Here is a 19,651-nt window from a genome sequence, read left to right as displayed (position 1 = left end):
AACGTTCTTCAAAAGAACTTGATCCTTCGTAAGGATCAACTGGACGACTTGAGTACAGCTCCAACAAATCTTTTCACAAAAGATTGAAATCAAGATCCAATCTTGATTGCTCCGGGGAACTAGAGATCGAACTGAAGGAATGGCAATGGCAGGAAGGTGGCGGTAGGAGAGAATTCGCAGTATGCAGGAAATCTCTCAATCTCTCTTTCTTTAAGAGAAGAATGCTATTGATGATGTAAAAGGCTGCCGCCCCCTTCCCCTTTTATAATCTCAAAGGGATCAGCTCCTAATCAGATTAGGAGTTGCTAATCCAAATCATATTTGGGTTAGAAGTCCCTTAGTGATAAGGGATAATCCTTATCTTATCTGCAAATCAGATCAGTTGTCTCCTACTCTAATTAGGAGGTTTCCAGATCTAAATCTTATTTAAATCTTGGACTCTCTGAGTGGATAGGGTCTAAGCCCAATCCTTTTAGCTGACCCACTTCAGAATTCGCCCCCTTTAAATGACTGATCAAATCAGCCCAGTTCGAAATGGGCTTAAGGCCCATTAAGGTTATGTACTCAAAAAACCTTCCAAATTGCTGCCCAGTTAGGCTTCCTTGTATGGCGTGGGACCCAAGCATTGATCTACACATCAGCCACATGGGTTCAGCCCAGCCTTTGTTACAAGGCCTGGCCGAATGCACTGCTGAACACAGTGTACCCCCTGAAACCCATCAAATGAGCTCTATGGGCCCAACACTTACACTAAGTGGTCCCTGGGCCAAGCCACCTTGTAACACCCAGGGACTGTGGGCATATGCAAGATTAGCCCATCAGGTATTATCCTCAATGGTCTTACACTTAACCTCTCAGCCCATAATGATCATACACTGCCCGACAAGAGAGGACCTCTCCCTCGGCTGCAAGGAACAGTGTTGCACTCTCCACTTATATGGATCCCGGGAATTAAAACCTTTTGCAAACATTTTAGAAACCATAATATATATACTTTTATATCTCATATAAAATATATTTTGCAAAACAAATCTCAACGGTTGAAATCGGTTGCCGGCAGTCTTGGTTTCCATCAGTGAGAGTGCATCCCCAATCATTACCTTTGTCCGACAAAGGGGTTGATCCTGTCACTATGATCACCCACTCAGATGAATTCTCGGACTGTCCCAACATACCCAGGTTTTGACCCCCGCTAAGGATCTCACTGATTGGTACATCAAAGATAGCCCAATCCGACACCTAGTGCAGTATCATAATCGAGTCTAGGGGTCGGGTGTAACTTTCCAGTTTTGCCCATCAATCTCCAAGGTCCAGGGCAATACTGGAAATCTGGTCCAGTTCATAGATTCAATGAATCCTACAGTGTATGTGCCTAGGGTCTCACCCTGGCAGCTGAGACAGGCCACCCCAACCGACTTGGTGGCACCACAGTGTCAGCCTTGTCAGGATAGGTCTCCCCAGACCGACCCACTGGCTGTGAACATTCTAAACTAACACGAGTCTCATTAAGTGTCCAGTTTAAGGGTATTACATAGAAACATACCAAGGGAACATGAATCAAATATGTATCTTTATTCATTTACAATAAACTCATAAAGTACATCATTCTGATTGAAGCTAAGGGCATACAAAACTGTCTAACATATAGAGCCTTTGGGTAACCTACAAATAGGCAATGACTGGTCGTAGATTACAATTTGTCAGCACTTGTTCTTTTAACATGTACTGGACAACCCTAAATCTTCAAGTGTCTTACACTTGGTTTCTTACTGGTCCAAAGCTCCTAAGGAGTCTGCGGAACGAATTTGGTTGAAACCCAGTTCATCATGTATATCACAGTCTCTAATGTGTAACCCCAAAAGGATGTGGGTAATTCCGATTGTACGAGAAGTGATCGGACCATATCAAATAAAGTCTGGTTCCTCCTCTCTGACACACCATTTAACCATGGTGTAAAAGGAGGAGCTAGTTGTGACACTATCCCATTTTCCTTTAAGTAGTCTCTGAATTCGTCAGAGAAATATTCGCTTCCTCGATCTGATCGAAGGGCCTTAATTGTGTCTCCCTAACTGTTTTTCTACCTCTTGCATAAATTGTTTGAACTTTTCAAAGGATTCAAACTTGTGTCGTACTAGGTATGTGTAACCATACCAAGAGTGATCATCGGTAAATGTTATGAAATAAACGTGCCGGTTACGTGTCCTAACATTCATGGGACCACATACATTAGTATGTATAAGGTCAAGCGTGCCTGTTGATCTTTCAGGCTTACCGTTAAATGGTCGTTTCGTCATCTTACCCTGAAGGCAAGGTTCATAGGTTGGAAAATCTTCTACAGTTAGAAATCTAAAGGACCATCCTTTACCAACCTAGTGATACGATCTATGTTAATGTGGCCAAGTCGGTGGTGCCACAGGCACGAGGGATTAACTATGTCACGGGTTCTTTTCTTGGGGTTATTATCTGACGTAGTTTCGATTATATTTGTTTCCAGAGAAGGATGGAGAACATAGAGGCCATTCTTAAGTTCTCCATATACGAGGAATTTGTTATTCTTTTTGATAGAAATCTCATTACTAAAAAAAACAGAATAACCATCCGCACACAGTTTTGAAATAGAAATCAAATTTCTTCTCAAATTGGGTACATAAAGGCAATCTTTTAATGTAATTATTCCTTATCTGAAATACAATTCTACAGTTCATATGGTTGTAGTTACAACACTTGCAGAAGTCCCCAAGTAAAGAATCACTTCCCCATCACTCAGTCTTCTGCATGTCTTGAACCCCTGCAATGTATTACATGCATGAGTAGAAGCCTTGAAATCAATACACCAGGAAGCAGAAGTGACCAACATATCGGTCTCTATGACAAAGGATTCAAAATTACCTTGTTTCTTGGTCCCTAGGTACTGAGGACAGTTCCTCTTCCAGTGGTCGGTCTGCTTACAGAAGTGACAGGCATCTGATGCCTTATCCTTCTTCTGCTTTTTAGGCTTGCTAATTTTCTTCTGAGGTTTCATCTTTACCTTCATCTTCCTCTTGCCCGATTTGCCACTTTCAATAAGCATGGCTATGGGTTCATCATTCTTTATCAATTCTTCGGCCCTCTGCAAGATATTGCTGAGTTACTGAAGCCTAACATTTAGCTTGTTCATATTGTAATTCATTATGAACTGGTTGAAGGAATGTGGCAAAGAGTTCAAGATGACATCAACTTTGGTGACATGATCTAGCCTAGATCCAAGAGTCTCTAGTTCATTGATGTATCCCATCATCTTTAGGCAATGGTCATGAATTTGCTGGTTCTTGGACATTTGTGTAGTCATAAACTGCTTTAGGACTTTCTGATGAGTAGAATGATTCTGCTCTTCATACATTGTCCTTAAACTATCCAAGATATCCTTGGACACTTCGATCTGATCAAACTGTCGATGTATCTAATTGTCTAAGGAGGCTATGATGTAGCATCAGGCAAGAGAGTTTTTCTCTTCCCATTCTTAATATTCCCTCCTGCGGGCCTCAAAAGCCCTATCATCCGGATGATCCAGAGCAGGGTTCTTAGTAACTTTGTCCAATTTCTCGAACATCAAAACCATTATAAAGTTACGAAACTAATCAGCGTAATCTGGTCCCTTAAGCTTATTATCGTCCAATAGTTTGGCAAATTGTCTGTTTGTCATTTCTGATAAAAGTTAAAACAAATATTAGTCCACAACCTGATTTGATTCATGTTATCTACATAGATATGGCTTTTAATCTATGTTCCATTTCCATTTATTCATCTCTGAGATTTCCCCCTATCCCAGTGACAGAGACTATGAATTATGTCTCTGGAAATGTGAGAAACCACATAGAGTGCAAGGAGCCAACTGTTTCAACTGCATAACCCACCACTTTCTGTGAAGGATCACATCCACTCATCTCATGAGCTTTCCCTTTGGCCTTTGTCAGACAAGGTTCATTGCCATTTTAGGTTAAACCTTTCTATCCAGTGAGTGCTTACCCATCATATTTGTCAACACCAAGGTACTGTGAGAGATTCTTCCATTTTAGGATAGGCCCCTCCCATATCAGTCTATGATGCCCCTATCATCTTATGAAACAATCCAACAGATCCAACAACAAATGAATAGCCCAATTTTATGGTGCATCTTCTCATTACTGAAGGAACCATCTTTATGCTAATGATGGAAGGCCTTTAGAGAGTTCATCATATGAATCTCCCTATCACATGCACTCATATTTCAGTGGAGGGAACAAAATATTATGCCTTAATTTCATTTAAGTCAAACCAAAGTGGCTTCCACTAACTTTCTCAAAGCCAAATTTAAATGGGCCCTAAACGACTAGGGTTCCGCACGGTTCCTTTTGGGGAGTAAGCTGATGTGGGGCCCATCAAATGGGGAGATCATCTAATGCTCTTATGGACACCATGGCAATGATGTGCATTCAGCCATGGTGTGCCAAAGAGCCACCATAAAATTAATCATGGGCAAAGTACTTATGTCCCATGTACGTAGCACATCATACATCCATACATCACATGCATGAAACAAAATGATCGAATCAACTAAAATATCTAAAAAATCCTTAACTAATTAGATTAAATCAATATCATCCCAACAGAGCCCATAATGTTATCATATAACATTATCTAGATATGCGGGCTATACTGCAAAAGGCAGTTCAGCCCATGTAGCGAAATCAGGGTTGATTCAGTTTTATCATATTAAAAGTGGGTTTTACAGAGGTGGGCCGAATTAAAACTTGAAGTGGGCCATCAACCCTCTGGCCTAAATCGAATTTGGGTCAGAAAAACCAACCCCATCGAACCAACAATTCAGTCCTACCAATTTGGACCAAATCTGGTATAAATCAACCCAAGTGTTGGTGTTCAGTTCAAGATTTAATTCAAAAATAATGATTTGAAAAATAAATTAATTCAAGATAATCAAATTATCACGAAACTGAAATTAGAGGGCTGCACTGTGATTTTCTTGGATATCCTGGAAACTTGCAAAGAACAATTAATCGCAGATTGCAGAATTGATATTTGCAAAATCGCAGATCGTAGAACTTCTTTCTGCGAAATCTTTTTCTCATCTGTTGCGCACTCCAGCAATCTCTAGATGGAAATAAAATAGAAAAACCTAATTTTTCTATTATTACATCACATCAAATTCCTATACAATTTGTCTAACAAATAAAAAAAAAAAATTATTTACAAACCGAATTGAATAGAAAAGAAATAGCAGGGTGTGCCAATCATGGCACCAAAATGATTCAATCTCCATCACATGTGCAGCCCAAGAATTCAAGAAACATTCACAAAACAATTCTATAAATATAGCAGAATAATAAAGATTTATTTTCCAGATCATCCGCCCAAAAACTAGAAACCAATTTCCGAAAAAAAAATGCAAACTGTGGAAATCGGGTAGAACGCCTTCTAATTTTGTTCAAGACTTGAACCTGGCTCTGATACCATTGAAAGGGATGGGAGATCCATCATATGGATGGCTGAACCTTGCAGGAAGGTTGGGCAAAATTTCAAAAATTTCTTTAACCCCATCCGGGAATCCTATTCCCAATTTAGAAAACTGTAATTTCAAGGTTCGTTCTCATAACCAAACTGGACCAAATCTGAAACCAAGAATAGGGAGGGATATACCTGATACGGAACCCACGCAAGAATGCTCCTCCCAACATACGTGTTCACGCACAAAGAGTGTACCAAATCCTCCCTCCACTAAAGATGACACAGCTTAGGATGAGGCAGGATTAGCAGGTAGTTCTTCACCAAGAACTTGTGATTCTTCAACAAGAATCGAATGGGGTAGTGAGCACAACTTCAAAATTGTTTATTCTGGCAAGAAACAATATCAAGATCAAATCTTGATCAGATCCAAGAATTGGAGATCAAATAGGGTAGGGCGACAAGAGCCGAAAGAAAAAGAATTGAAGGCAAGATCAGTCTAATTGATTTGTCTTCTCTTTGTGTTGTGTGTCTTTTCCAAGTCCGCCCTGCTCTCTATTTATAACCTTAAAGAGACAACCTCCTAATCTGATTAGGAGTCTCCTGATCCAAATCTTTATTTGGATCTGGACTCTTTAGGTGATAAGGATTAATCCCTTATCTTATCTACAGTTCAAGGTCAGATCATTCCTAATCAAATTAGAAGTTCCCTGATCCAAATTTTTATTTGGATCTGGACTCTTTAAGCGGATAAGATTTATCCTCTTATCCTTATCTGCTGATCCAAAACCAGATCCGCCCCTATTTAATTAACCCAGTTTGAAATGGACTTTCAATCTCACTTCCCTTTAATGTTGGTTAGCATGGCTCTCTTTGTATGGTGTGGGACTCTAACATTGATCTACACATCAACCACATGGGTTCAGCCTAGCCTCTGTTACAAGGCCTGGCCGAATTCACTGCTGAATATAGTGAACCCCCGAGTCCATCACTATGGGTTCTTAATGGACTCAACATTTACACTAAATGGTCATTGTGTCCAGCCATCTTATGAAGGACCTCATTGATTGCCACATCAAAGACACCCCAATCCGACACCTAGTGCAGTATCATAATCGATTCCAGGGGTCAGGTGTAACATTTCAGTTTTTCCCATCTATCTCCAAGGTCCAGGGCAATACTGGAATTTTGATCCAATTCAGGGTTTCAAAAAAACCCACACTACATGTACCTAGGTCTCACCCTGGTAGTTGAAACAAGCCACTCCAACCAACTTGGTGGTACATCAATGTCAGGCTTGGCAAGATAAATCTCCCCAGATCTATCCAACGGCTCTGAAGATTCTAAACTAATACAAGTCTCATATATGTCCCATCTAAGGATATTACACAGAAATACACTATAATAACATGAATCAAATATGTACTTTATTCATTTACAATAAGTGCCATAATGTACACCATGCTGATTGGAGCTAAGGGCATACACTGTCTAACAAACGGATTATTTAAAAATCATGTTAGGCCACTATAATTGATAATTTTGGAAGATTAACCGCATCAACAAATTGCTTTTGAATTGGTTGTGCTACAACAAACATACTTGCTGAGTGAGTCTAGCCAAAGTAGTCCATTGATATTTCTCGGATGCCAGAATTAAATGTTAGCGTTAAATCAGATTTGCTTGGTCCTAAAGGCGCGCAATTAAGATTTAATGACATCCTAAATGTGAATCATTTGAAGAAACTTAATTCCCTAATGCCCAAAGGTATGGGATAGACACCTCAAGTATTGCACACTTAGTTGATCTGACAATTGGGTTGAATGCCCGAAGGAAAAACTTAATTGCATTTACGGAAAAATCCTAATGTTCTAATTTTAATTCAAAATTGTAGCAAATCTTGATTCCTTCAACATTACTTCAATTTCCCATGTTGGATAGTGATAATTATGTAGAATGGAGTGAAATGCTCCACGTAATTATAGGATGCAAAGACTTAGATTTAGCTATACGAGAAAAGAAGAAATGCGTATTTAATGATGATGCATCTCAAAAAGAAAAAGAGCACTTAGATGCTTGGGAAAGATCCAACCGAATCTGCAAATCTAATATAAAAGCCCGCATACACAAAAGGATAAGAAGTGTGATTCCTGAGAAGGATATCGTGGCTGAATATCTTGCATGCAATGAAGAACACTTTATCGCCTCAGAAAAGGTGGTCTCATAGACATTATTGAACAAATTAGTTAACATGAGATTAACTAATTCAAAATTTGTTAGACTATATTCTAGAAATGAAGGATATAAGTGACAAGTTCAATAGCCTTGGTGTGACTTTTATAGATCCTTTTCTTAGTCACCTTTATTCTTACCTCCTTGCTAGCTGAGTATGGGCCACTCAAAGTGTCATATAATACTTAGAGAACCCTGGAGCTTTAATAGGCTCTTGACTATGTGCATACAAGAGGAGGAGAGACTTAAACATGAGAATCTGGAAACTGTCAATCTTTTTTAATTGTTACGAAAGGTGAGAAGAAGAGGAAAGGTCATGCATAGAAGAGCAAGGGACACGAAAATGCTAAAGGAAAGCCAAAGAGCGAACCCACTTGCTTCTTCAACAAGAAAAAGGGCCATTTTAGAAGTGACTGTACAAGGTTTAATAGCTGGATGGAAAAAGAAGGGTCCGAAGGTGAAAGAATTAGGTACTAACCTTTCCTTGGTATGTGAAAAGCAGACCGAGGATGCAATAAAGATAATCTAGTCTGATAGTGGAGGAGGGTATTATGGGAACATATTGACTTTGGACAAAGTCCAAGATCCTTTGCATTGTTCTTAAGATAACAAGGTATTTCCGCACAGTACACCATGCTTAGGTTACCAGACCAGAATGGTGTAGCTAAAAGAAGAAACAAAACCCTTATAGACATGGTCAGTAGTATGATGAGTGACTCCGTCTTGCCCATAAGTTTATGGGGAGAAGCCCTGAAAACTGTGGTGTACATATTAAACAGAGTGCTTACCAAGGCAGCACCAAAAACTCGATTTGAGTTATGGGTTGGAATGAAACCCAGTTAAAATCATGTACATATTTGGGGTTGTAGAGCTGAAGTAAGGGTATATAACCTATAGTTAGGGAAACTGGATCCTAGGACCATCAGCAAACATTTGGTATGGTACGTTGAAAGATCCAAAGGGTTCAGGTTCTATTGTCCAAATAATTCCCCAAGAATTATAGAGGCAAGAAATGCGAAGTTCTTAGAGGATTTCTTGGAGAATGGGAGTGAGAATCCCATAAGCTTTGACTTTAGGGAAGTCCAAAATATTGACAAACATCTCAATGTTGTTCTGCCCACAGATTTTGTTGTGGTACAAGAAGAACAAGCATTAGTAGAACAAACTACTGAGGTAGAAGCAATTGTTGCTCATCCAAGAGAACCTATGGAATAAATACCAACTCCCATAGAGAGCACAAAAGCACCCAGACTCCCTAGGAGATCTACTAAAATAAGAAAAACCACCCATCTTCCAACTATGTATACCTTCGGGAGACTGAGTTTGATATGGGTCATTTTATAAACTCACTCACATTCAGAGAAGCCATGGATTGTCACAATTCTGCACTCTGACTTGTGGCCATGAAGAGTAAAATTGACTCTATGGTTACTAATGATGTTTGGGACTTAATGCTACTATCGTAGGTTCTTAGACAATTCCATGCAAATGGATATTCAAGACTAAAAGGGTGCCTACTGTGAAGTTGAGAGGCACAAAACCAGGCCCGTGGCCAAAGAGTATAATACAAAGAAAGGAGTTGACTAGAATGAGACATTTTCTCCTGTGTTTAAGAAAGATTCAATTCAGAATAATCATGGCCTTCATAGCTCATTATGACATTGAGCTACATCAAATGGATATGAAAGTAGCTTTCCTGAATGGTGACTTAGGAGAGGAAATGTACATGGAGCAATCTAAAGGGTTTGTAGCTGAGGGTAAGTAACACATGGTTTGCAAACTGAGAAAGGTCATCTATGTGTTGAAACAGGCCTCCCCCTAGTGGTACTGCAAATTTCACAGCATTATTACATCTTTTGGATACAAAGAAAATGTTGTGCATCAATGTATATACCTCAAGGTCAGTGGGAATAGTTTCATTATGCTAGTGTTATATGTTGATGATATTTTGTTAGCTAGTAGAGATATGGGCCGATTGTACCAAACCAAAGAATTTCTAAAACAAAAATTCGACATGAAGGACATGGGAGAGGCTTCATATGTTCAATGAATTGAAATCCAAAGGTATAGAATGGTTTGGAATGGAAAATTGTGTGTCAAGTGCAGTTCCCATTCACAAAGGAGATAAACTTAGCAGTCAAAGCTATCCACAAACTAAATATGAGAAAGAGGACATGAACAGAGTTTATTATGCATCAATTGTGGGTAGTTTGATATATGCACATGCCTACACAAGACTTGACATTGCATTTATAGTGGGAGTACTTGGTAGATTTCAAAGTAACCTAGGTAGGGAACATAGGAGAGCTACAAATAAAGTGCTCAAATATCTATAGGGAACTAAACAATATATTCTCATATATAAAAGAGGAGACGAATTGAATTTGTGTGGTGTAGTGATTCAGATGTCGGTTGCTCAGTTACTAGAATGTCCACATCGGGATATGTATTCCTACTAGCTGGAGGAGCAGCAAATAGAAACTAAGAGCTTCCTCCACAATGGAAGAAGAGTTTATTGGGTGCCATGATGCTATAATACATGCAGTGTGGTTAAAAAACTTTATTGTCAGTTTGGGTGCTCTTGTATTTGATTATGTAGACAGATCGATACAACTTTACTATGATAATCCAACAACTGTGTTTTTTCTTTAAAAACAACAAGAACAATAGCCAAATTAAGTACATAGATTTAGAATACTTGGTAATGAGGGATAGAATACAAGAATGCAAGGTAGACATCCAACATGTTAAAACTAACAAGATATTGGTAGACCCCATGACTAAGGGGTTGTCCCCTATCATTTATCAAAACCATGTGAAATACATGGGTTGTTACTTCGTTGGATAATGGCAGCTTGGGTATTATTTATCAAAACCATGTTAAAAACATGGGTATTGTTAGCAAAACACAATTATCTTAACTACGGGGCGGCGACGGGGAGGGGTTGCCCTACCTCAAACCCACCCCGTTGCCACTCCTAGCCATCTCTCTCTCTCTCTCTCCTTATAAATTACAAGAATGCCACTCTCTCTCCAATTGAAGGAGACCTCAACTCGACATCTCGGCTGCTAGGGGACGAGTTTGAGCCGAGTCGAGCTCAAACTTCTGAGCTCAAGCTCAAGTCTCTAATTTGAATCAAGCTCGAGCTAGACGACACCTCGACCATTGAGGAGACCTTGGCTTGGCACCTCAGTCACTGAGGGAGATCTCGGCTCAGCACCTCGACAACTGAGGGAGACCTCAGCTCAGCACTTTGTCAACTAAGGGAGACCTTAGCTCGACACCTCGCCTGCTAGGGAAACCCCAGCTTAACACTTCAACAGCTAAGGGAGACCTCGGTTTGGCACCTCGGCAATTGAGTGAGACCTCGGCTCGAAACCTCAGCTCAACACCTCGACTGCTTGAGAGACCTACAATCAAAGGTAGCCGAGATCAAACTTCCTTACTTTTGACTCGAGCCGATCTCAAGTCTCTAATTCGAATTGAGCTCGAGCCTAATAATTTATCAACGAGCTTGATAGTTTTGCCTTTTTTTCATAGAAATTACAAGAATGCTACTATCTACCTATTCTCTCTCTTTTGCTTTTTTTTCTTTCAAATTACAAGAATGCCACTCTCTCCTTCCAACTCTCTCTCTCTCTCTTGCTTTTTTTCTTTCAAATTACAAGAATGCCACTTTCTCTCCTACCAACTCTCTCTCTCTCTTTCTTACAAATTACAAGAATGTCATCTCTCTCTCTCTCTCCTGTCATCTCTCTCTGTCCTTATAAATTACAAGAATACGACTCTCTCTCCAACTGAGGGAGACCTCAGTTCGGCATCTCGGCTACTAGGGGAATTGCAATCATAGGTAGTCGAGTTCGAGCTGAGACAAGCTCAAACTTCTGAGCTCGAGCTCAAGTCTGTAATTCGAATCGAGCTCGAGCTAGATGACACTTCGACCATTGAGGGAGACCTCGGCCAGTGAGGGAGAACTTAGCTCAGTACCTCGACAACTAAGGGAGACCTCAGCTCGACACCTTGTCAACTAAAGGAGACTTTAGCTTGACACCTCGCCTGCTAAGGAAACCTCAGCTCGACACTTCAGCACCTAAGGGAGACCTCGATTTGGCACCTTGGAAATTGAGGGAGTCCTCGGCTCATCACCTTGATTGCTTGAGAGACCTGCAATCAAAGGTAGTCGAGCTCGAACTTCTAAGTTTTTAACACAAGCCGAACTCGAGCTCGAGCTCAAGTCTCTAATTCAAATCGAGCTCAAGCCTAATAGTTTATGAGTGAGCCCCTGCAACACAAGGTCCCCTCCGCTAGTATGTACTTATGAGATAAAAGTATCAAAGATTGTTATTATTTGGGTAAATATTCAATCCACAACCAATTAATAATAAAAAACAAAAAAATATAAATGCAAAAAATAAAAAAAATACATAAAATTTATAGAAAATTTTGTATTACTATCATTATTATCACCTAAAATTTCCATGTGCAAAACACATGCACCCTTACTAGTACCTTAAATGTGGGATTCAATGAAAGAGAATTTATTTTAACCATATCCCTTTGGTTGTCTGTTATTATCATTTGCACTTTGCAATCGTCCTAGCTTAGTGGGTTATTATTGTTGGGTTTGTAGTCTTTTAATGGGCCCTTAAGGGCCCAATTATCAGTCCATATATTGCACTTCCTTCCATTCCCTATCTTCGAGGCTAGACTTTCTTTTTTAGGTTTTCTCTTTGGTTGCATATGTTCCTCCAACACCAAATGGCTTTCTTTGAGGTCTTTTGGTTGCATAAAATCCTTGTCATTTAAGTATTTACTTTGGCTACCTCTACCCAAAAATTTTCCTCATTTTCTATTATTTCCCATCCGAGTTTCATTAGGTTTGTAGCATTAACATGTTCCATGCCCAAACCCCCATTCGGTTTAGCCATTCAGACTTTACTCCATTTTTCCAAACAAAAGGGTTTTTTATCCTTTTTGTTACCCCATAAAATAATTTTTGAAGTTTATCTATTTCTGTTGCTATTTGTTTGGGAAATTGGAACATGCTCATTTGATATTGGGCCATATTAGCTACTACTGCCTTTAACATTGTTATTTTCCCTGCCATGGATAGAGTTTTAGCTCTCCATCCCTCCATTTTGTTTTTGATTTTCTACACCTTCTCCAGGAAAGTAGATCTGTCCACCCTCTTTTCAATAATTTGTGCTCCCAAATATTCTCCTTCCATTTTGTTGTTGTGAGTTTTGATGATTTCCCCAATACTTTTTCGAATTTACTAGGCACATTTCTAGAGAAGACTACAGAGGATTTTTGATAATTTGGTTCTTGACCAGAAGCCCTTACGAACTTCTTTGATGTTTCATTTACCCTTCATGCACGCCTCTAAGGATGCTTTATAGAAGATTAGACTATCATCGTATGGAATGTAAGATTGGTATGTTTGGGCCTAAACTCATTGGGGTTTAGGCCCATTTTCTCTAGGATTTCTTTTTATATATGGTCTCTCTATCCTATCATAGGCTTTTTCCATATCAAATTTATATATAATTAAGCCCGTTTTGCCTTTTTCCCTTCATTGTATGAAATATTTCCTGGGCTATTAACATGTTGTCATTAATTTGCCTACCTAACACCAAAACTTACTCACAGGGGGACACTACTTTATTCAGTAATGGTTTTATTCTATTGTCAATGTTTTCGTTATTATTTTATATATAACATTAGATAGACTAATTGGCTTAAAAGTGTTCAACTTTTTATGGATATTTTTTTTTTGGATTAAGCAAATGAGAGTATTATTAATTTGTTTGGTCATTTTGCTCGAGCGAGAGAATGCTTTGATTACTTGTTGAACACTCTTGCCAATTATGTCCTAGTTGTCTTTGAAGAATTTGACATTAAGCCCATCTGGGCTTGGAGCTCTGGAATCTAGCTTGCATTGAATTTAAAGCCTTCATAATTTCTTCTATTTGGACTTCTCTTCCAAGTTGATCATTTTCCTCAATGGGTATTGAAGGCTGGATTCCCTCTTGGAAGACCTTTATGCTTTTTTTGTTGTCCCTTCCTTAAACCCTTCTATAAACTTTTTAGTTAATTCCCTCTTTATTTGGTCTGGACTTGATATCCATTCATTTTTGGAATTTTTATTTTTAAAATTTTGTTTCTATATTGTAGTTAAGTGAAAGAATTTTACATTTTTGTCCCCATTTTGCAACCAATTCAGTGTGTCACTTTGTGTCCCTATGAGGAGAGAAGTAACCTAGGAAAGGGTACGCATTCCACGTAATTAGGATGTCAACAGGTCGGGTTTGGCATGAGTTTGCCTCAAACTTAATCCGACCCTACAGTGCCTCAACATGAACCCTCCTTAAAAATACATAATTTTTTAACCCGACCCGACCTGATGCATTGCATTTCAATTGTCTTTTTTAATATGTTTTAAAAACCTAAAATCCATTAATTTAAGTTAGGAAATTGTTTTATAGAATCTAAGATTCTCTTTTTTCATTTAAAAAAAGAAAAAAAAAAACCGAAACCAACATTTAAATAAATCTTAAACTTTAATGCTATAGAGTTAGAAGTCAAAAAGTTATAAGAATATTTTGTATATACAGAATATTATGACCCAGTGGGGCAGCTCATCCAAAACCCGAACCCAATTCAAATTAAAGAATCAAACCTTAACCAGATCCTAAAACCAAATATATTAACCCTAACCTGAGCCTAGGGTCAGGTCAAGCCGGGTTTACGATTTAACCCGACCCATTGGCATCCCATTGAGCCTGTCCATGCATGTATGAAAAAGATGAAAATTACTTAAACGTCCTCTATGTTCTATGACAAAAATAACAATTGTATGAAAAATACAATTGAATTTTGACTCTCGGGAACAATAAATAAACAAACATACCCTTTACAATTTTAAATCTTGCCTCGAGTCTCTTGACCGACGAAAATGCTGATGTGATGCTTTAAAGTCTTTAAAATCCTGTTTCGCCTTTTAACTGGGCTTCATTGTTTAGTTGAACAATGAAGGCAAAATTAGAATTGAACTTAAACTTCCCTATTAGCATTAGTACCGATCCGTGCAAGGGAAGGTTTAAAGGTCAGAGTACAAGAAAGGTTTAAGTATTGCTAGAAAACTTTTATTTGAAGTAGGGTTTGGGAAGGCCTAAATGATTTATTTTTCCAAAAAATTAAAATACCTGACAATGGCCCATTGCAGTGACATGCAAGCTACTCCACCCTTAATTCACGAAACAGTATATCATTTGCGTCAGTAGGTAACTAGTTTCTATGATTGGGTGTTGGGTAAAGTGGCATTGTATTAGAGGTGGATTCAGTCCTCACAAAATTGTATTCACACCCATCTCACAACCTTTTTAGTTATGCATTGGGAATACCTCTATATATAAATATTTTTATTTTTGGAGAGATGTTTCCACTACACGGCTGAAAATGACTGTGAGAACGATGTGAGCGTAACTTTGAAAGTATTATGGTTTTAAAAAATGATCCTTAAACAGAATCATTCTGGTCACTGATTTTTAGATCGATGGTTCGACCATCTAGTTTGAACGGATAGCGCCGCTCTTTCTGACAAAAAATTTAAAAAAAAAAAAAAAAAAAAAAAACCTAAACTGTTGAATAAGTTAACGGGTCGATAATTCGACCACCCAAGTTAATAGATCATTAACTGATTCAATAATTTTTTACCAAAAACCGGGTTTAAGATAAACGGAACAAGTTACCTAAACAACTCCCGGGCCGAACAAAAACCATGGTAAGCACCAAATCTGATTTCATTGTGTTATCCTTGTGTTTGGATTGATCAATACAAATGCATTTGTGGGAAATATATATGAATTGCCTTATCATATATGAATGCAATTTCTATTAGAAAAAGACATATTTAGGAACCACCAAATTTGATATTGTAGGCTATAGCTAGATAAAAAATAACAATTCGCATTAATCAATACAAAACGTTTTGACAATATTTGAAATAAAAAATCTCTCTCACCAACAGCCCAACTGTACCTCCATAATTGGTTTCAGCACCGTACGAACCCATGTACTGTTAGATAATATTCCTCATTTGCTGTCATATGCTAATTTTATACTTGCATGATCATCGACTTTCTCTGGTCACTCTTCCTGTAACCGCAAGGAAGGGTATTGCCCAGAATTTGGTAGCAGACAAACAAGAAAAAAAAAAGTTGTGTAATGCCAACTCAACCATATGCAATACGAAAGATCCAAAAACACAAGAATGAAGCCATTATAGAAAATGAATTAAATAATGGTTGCCAACCAATTGCAATAGTTGATCTGGAACTGAAATCATTATATAGAAAATGAAAATGACATTTTTCAAGCAAAACAAAACAGGGCATCCGGACATAAATTAAATGGTCTATAATAATGGTGCAGAAAAATACAAAAATTCTATAAATGCACTCATAACCAAAGAAAGCAAAATAATTATAACAATATGAAAGTTATAGATGAAATGAATATATATAGAGAGAAAGAGACTAAATCGTCGATCCATTTATTATGTAGATGGGGATATTTTTAGGTGTTGAGGTAAATCTATTAAGACCCAATTTGAATTTGAGAGGAAAACCTCTGTTAATCGGCAGATAGTAGAAAAGGGCTAGGGTGATAATTCTAGTGGAAAATATAGTGAAACTTCATATTGGAATCGATTGTGGATGTAGGCCCACATAAATCTTGTTTACTTTCTGTGATATTTTTGCTTTTTTTGCTTTTGTGATTTTCTCTAGTTTTGATTTAACACAACAGATAATAAAAGTTCCAACTTCCAAGTGGGTGTAATTAAGAAATTGTTGATGATTATTCAAAAGCAATATTCAAATTTAAGCAGAACATTGCAAAAGAAATTCCCTACCCAGCTTTCCATTGGGTTGAAATACTCAAATTTAAGCAGATACATTCAATAAAATAAGATTCTAAAATAAGAAAATGAATATGTGATTAAAATCTTATTTAAATTTACTTCAGCGTTACAAATTAATTAAGAATATAATTTTACAAAAAAGAAAAAACCAAAATGCAAAAGAGTTATTAGGTTAAAAAAATAACAAACCTCATATTTCAATTTACAAGAACAACCTGTATGTCAACCTTTACACTCTTGACACAACACTGATACACCAAAAAGCAAAAAGCTCTCCTTTCATGCCATTGATGATGATTATGAAGAACCCAAAAGAGTGACCAAATGCATATGCGAACAAACCACTGTGAGAATTGAAATCACTGCCTGAAACTTCTTCATCACCCCCTTTAACTTGGTACCCATTAATGCAGTAGACTCAGTCCATTATATGGAAAAACATTAACTCCGGATTCACTTTGACCCAACAAGTTCTCGTTGAAGCTTCCCACTACCTGTTGAAGAAGAACCCAATAGGAATAACAACGTTCCCACCTTGAAAGAATTGGATTTGTTTCCTACATATTTTGAGGAAGGATTTCAACTTGTACCAACTTTCTGCTGTACGTCCTCGCGGTGTGGCGATCTTCAACAACTAAAAACGCAATACATGGAAAACCAAAACAACAACTGTACCAGCAAATATTGCAGGTGAGAAGGAAGGAGATTTTGGACTTCCACCAGGTGAATTAGCACTTGAAAGGGTATCTGTGCTTCCTCCTCCCTCTTCACTTGAGATTGAATTATGTCCAAGCAGGGCATTCCCTGAAATGCTCACTGTCACTCTTTCTGGAAAAGCTGGTATTTTTCCAGTGAGATTGTTGTTGGAGAGATCAAGGACCCGCAGCTGAGGCAAAGTTGTCAATGCGTCTGGTATTGGGCCAGTGAGATTATTGTCATTCAGGAACAAATCCCTCAATGAAGTAAGGTTTGCAATGGCAGGTGAGATCTTCCCAGATAAATGCTGTTTTGCAAGGTTGATTACAGTAACATTTTTGTTCTTTGTATCGCAAGTAATAAAGCGCCAACCATGGCATGGATCATTACCATCCCAAGCATCCGCCAAGGTCATGGGGTAACCAAAGCCACCGGCGACGGCGATCAGTGCTGTCACCTGAGAATCACATGAACCGGGCTTCAAATTGCAGAAGTTATTGATCCCTCCAATTATGGCCTGCACATTGGAGTTGAATTCTGGGAATGAACCCATCAGCTTGTTATTCGACAATGACACATTAAGCAAGCTGGGAAGGGACATTAACGTAGTGGGTACTACTCCGGTGAATTGATTGTCACGGAGCTGAAGATCAAAGAGCGAAGTACAGGCTGAAAGATCTGGGATCAGACCCGATAACTTGTTTCCCTGGAGCCAGACCTGGGTAAGCTGAGCCATTGTTCCGAGCACTTCAATAGTTCCTGACAACCCATAATCCTGATTGTTCAGCCAAAGGTTCTGAATATTAGAGCCGTTGAAAGAGGGCGGAAGAGGACCCGTTAATCTGTTGTAAGAAAGCCTGAGAGACTGCAAATTCGGAAACGAACGAAAAATGTCCGGAATCATACCCACTACATTGGCCTTGCTTGCGTAAAAGGTGACCAAACTCGAGGATTGAACGAGATCTAGAGGTATTGACCATGGCGCGAGATTATAGTTCTCACCGAGACTGAGAACTTGCAAGCTTTCGAGTCCGACAAAAAATGAAAGTGGGACGGAGGTGAAGTTGTTCCTATCTAGAAAGGCTTCTTCAAGGTTGGTGAGGTTGGCAAGAGAAGGCAAGGGCCCTGAGATTATGTTGTTTTGGAGGGAGAGGATTTGGAGTTGGCTGAGTTGATTGAGATCTGAAGGAAGAGTTCCGGAGAGAGATCTGGATGCAAGGTTGATGGCTGTGATTCGATGGTTGGAGTCACAATTAACGCCGGTCCATTTACAAGGGTCGGAGCCTGACCAGCCGGATGGAGTCGGCTTGAGAGAGGCGGCAAGCTTGTTCATGACAAAGGCATCATCAGAGATGACGACAGAGACGAGATGGAAGATTGAGAGGAGAAGAAACGGCAGGCGATAGAAGGGTTTGTTGTCTTCGCCCATCTTGGAGAGGATGAGACAAAGAAAATGTGAATGTTTCTGTTTGTCTCAGAGAGAAAGAGATGTTATGTTGTGCTGAATTTATCAGGAGTTGCCTTTGTCTATGTAAAGAGACAGACCAGGAAGAAGTTGCAGGGTTGACATTCGAGAATTGAGACTTGAGAAAAGCCTGGGTTTGGCTGGAGGGAAGATTAAAAAAATTGGTGTTTCATTCTGCCTGTCACACAACTAATGACAGAAGTAATATATGCCTGTATGTTTACAAAGTATTAGCCTCGATTAATGTCGAGGATAAACTTATTTTGGTGCCAACTCAAAAGTTGATACTATAGATGCAAAGATAGCAATATCTAAAGAGACAGACGCGTACAGCGCATAGCTTGCATCTATATGAATTTTATATTGTATAAGGAATGGTTCGCTGTGCATCCTTTAGTTTAATGAGTTTTTCTTAAGACTCGGGAATTTGTTTTCCTGTAAAGGGTGTAAAACCAGCAGCAGGGAATCTTTCTTTATGGTCAAAATATTTTTAAACAATTGAAAGACCTTGCAACATATGTACTTATGAGATAAAAGTATCAAAGTTCGTTATTATTTGGGTAAATATTCAATAATAAGTTGTTGGTATGTGTTGTATGGACTATTGCTAGATTGAAGGCATCAATGATGCTCCAATGTGGCAGAAATGGGTGGTGTGGGGAAACTCTCTACTTGATTTGGGTTGGATGTATACCAAATTTGCCTCAGATTAGGTGATACATAGATTTCTGTGAGCCCCATGATTTGTCTATTTCTGTGAGCCCCATGATTTGTCTGTCTTACCTTTGGAAAGAAGTCCTTCAAGCAAAGGGACTGCGGTGCTTGGATCCGTGCACGCTGCTATATAGCCGTTACG

General features: G+C 38.7%; 1 protein-coding gene and 1 pseudogene across 2 annotated transcripts in view; both read right to left on the bottom strand.

The window, feature by feature from the left end:
- LOC104590132 (phospholipase D delta-like) overlaps window positions 1-17,039 on the bottom strand; it is a 42,210-nt gene extending 25,171 nt beyond the window's left edge. Inside the window, exons 1-2 of the mRNA XM_088894572.1 lie at window positions 16,977-17,039; window positions 16,850-16,882 (exon numbers count right to left, since the gene is read on the bottom strand). Of these exons, the coding sequence (XP_088750698.1) occupies window positions 16,850-16,882; window positions 16,977-17,039 (96 nt within the window). The remainder of the gene's footprint in view (window positions 1-16,849; window positions 16,883-16,976) is intronic.
- LOC104590127 (receptor-like kinase TMK4 pseudogene) lies at window positions 16,707-19,334 on the bottom strand (annotated as a pseudogene). Its single transcript, XR_016081418.1, has one exon. The product of XR_016081418.1 is annotated as a receptor-like kinase TMK4 pseudogene (transcript).
- Between the last annotated feature and the right edge of the window lie 317 nt (window positions 19,335-19,651).

This window comes from Nelumbo nucifera, chromosome 1, assembly GCF_055504915.1.
Source record: "Nelumbo nucifera cultivar China Antique chromosome 1, China Antique-T2T, whole genome shotgun sequence".
NCBI lineage: Eukaryota > Viridiplantae > Streptophyta > Magnoliopsida > Proteales > Nelumbonaceae > Nelumbo > Nelumbo nucifera.
The sequence above is the reverse complement of the archived record's forward strand: the minus strand, read 5'-3'. Positions and strand labels throughout refer to the sequence as shown.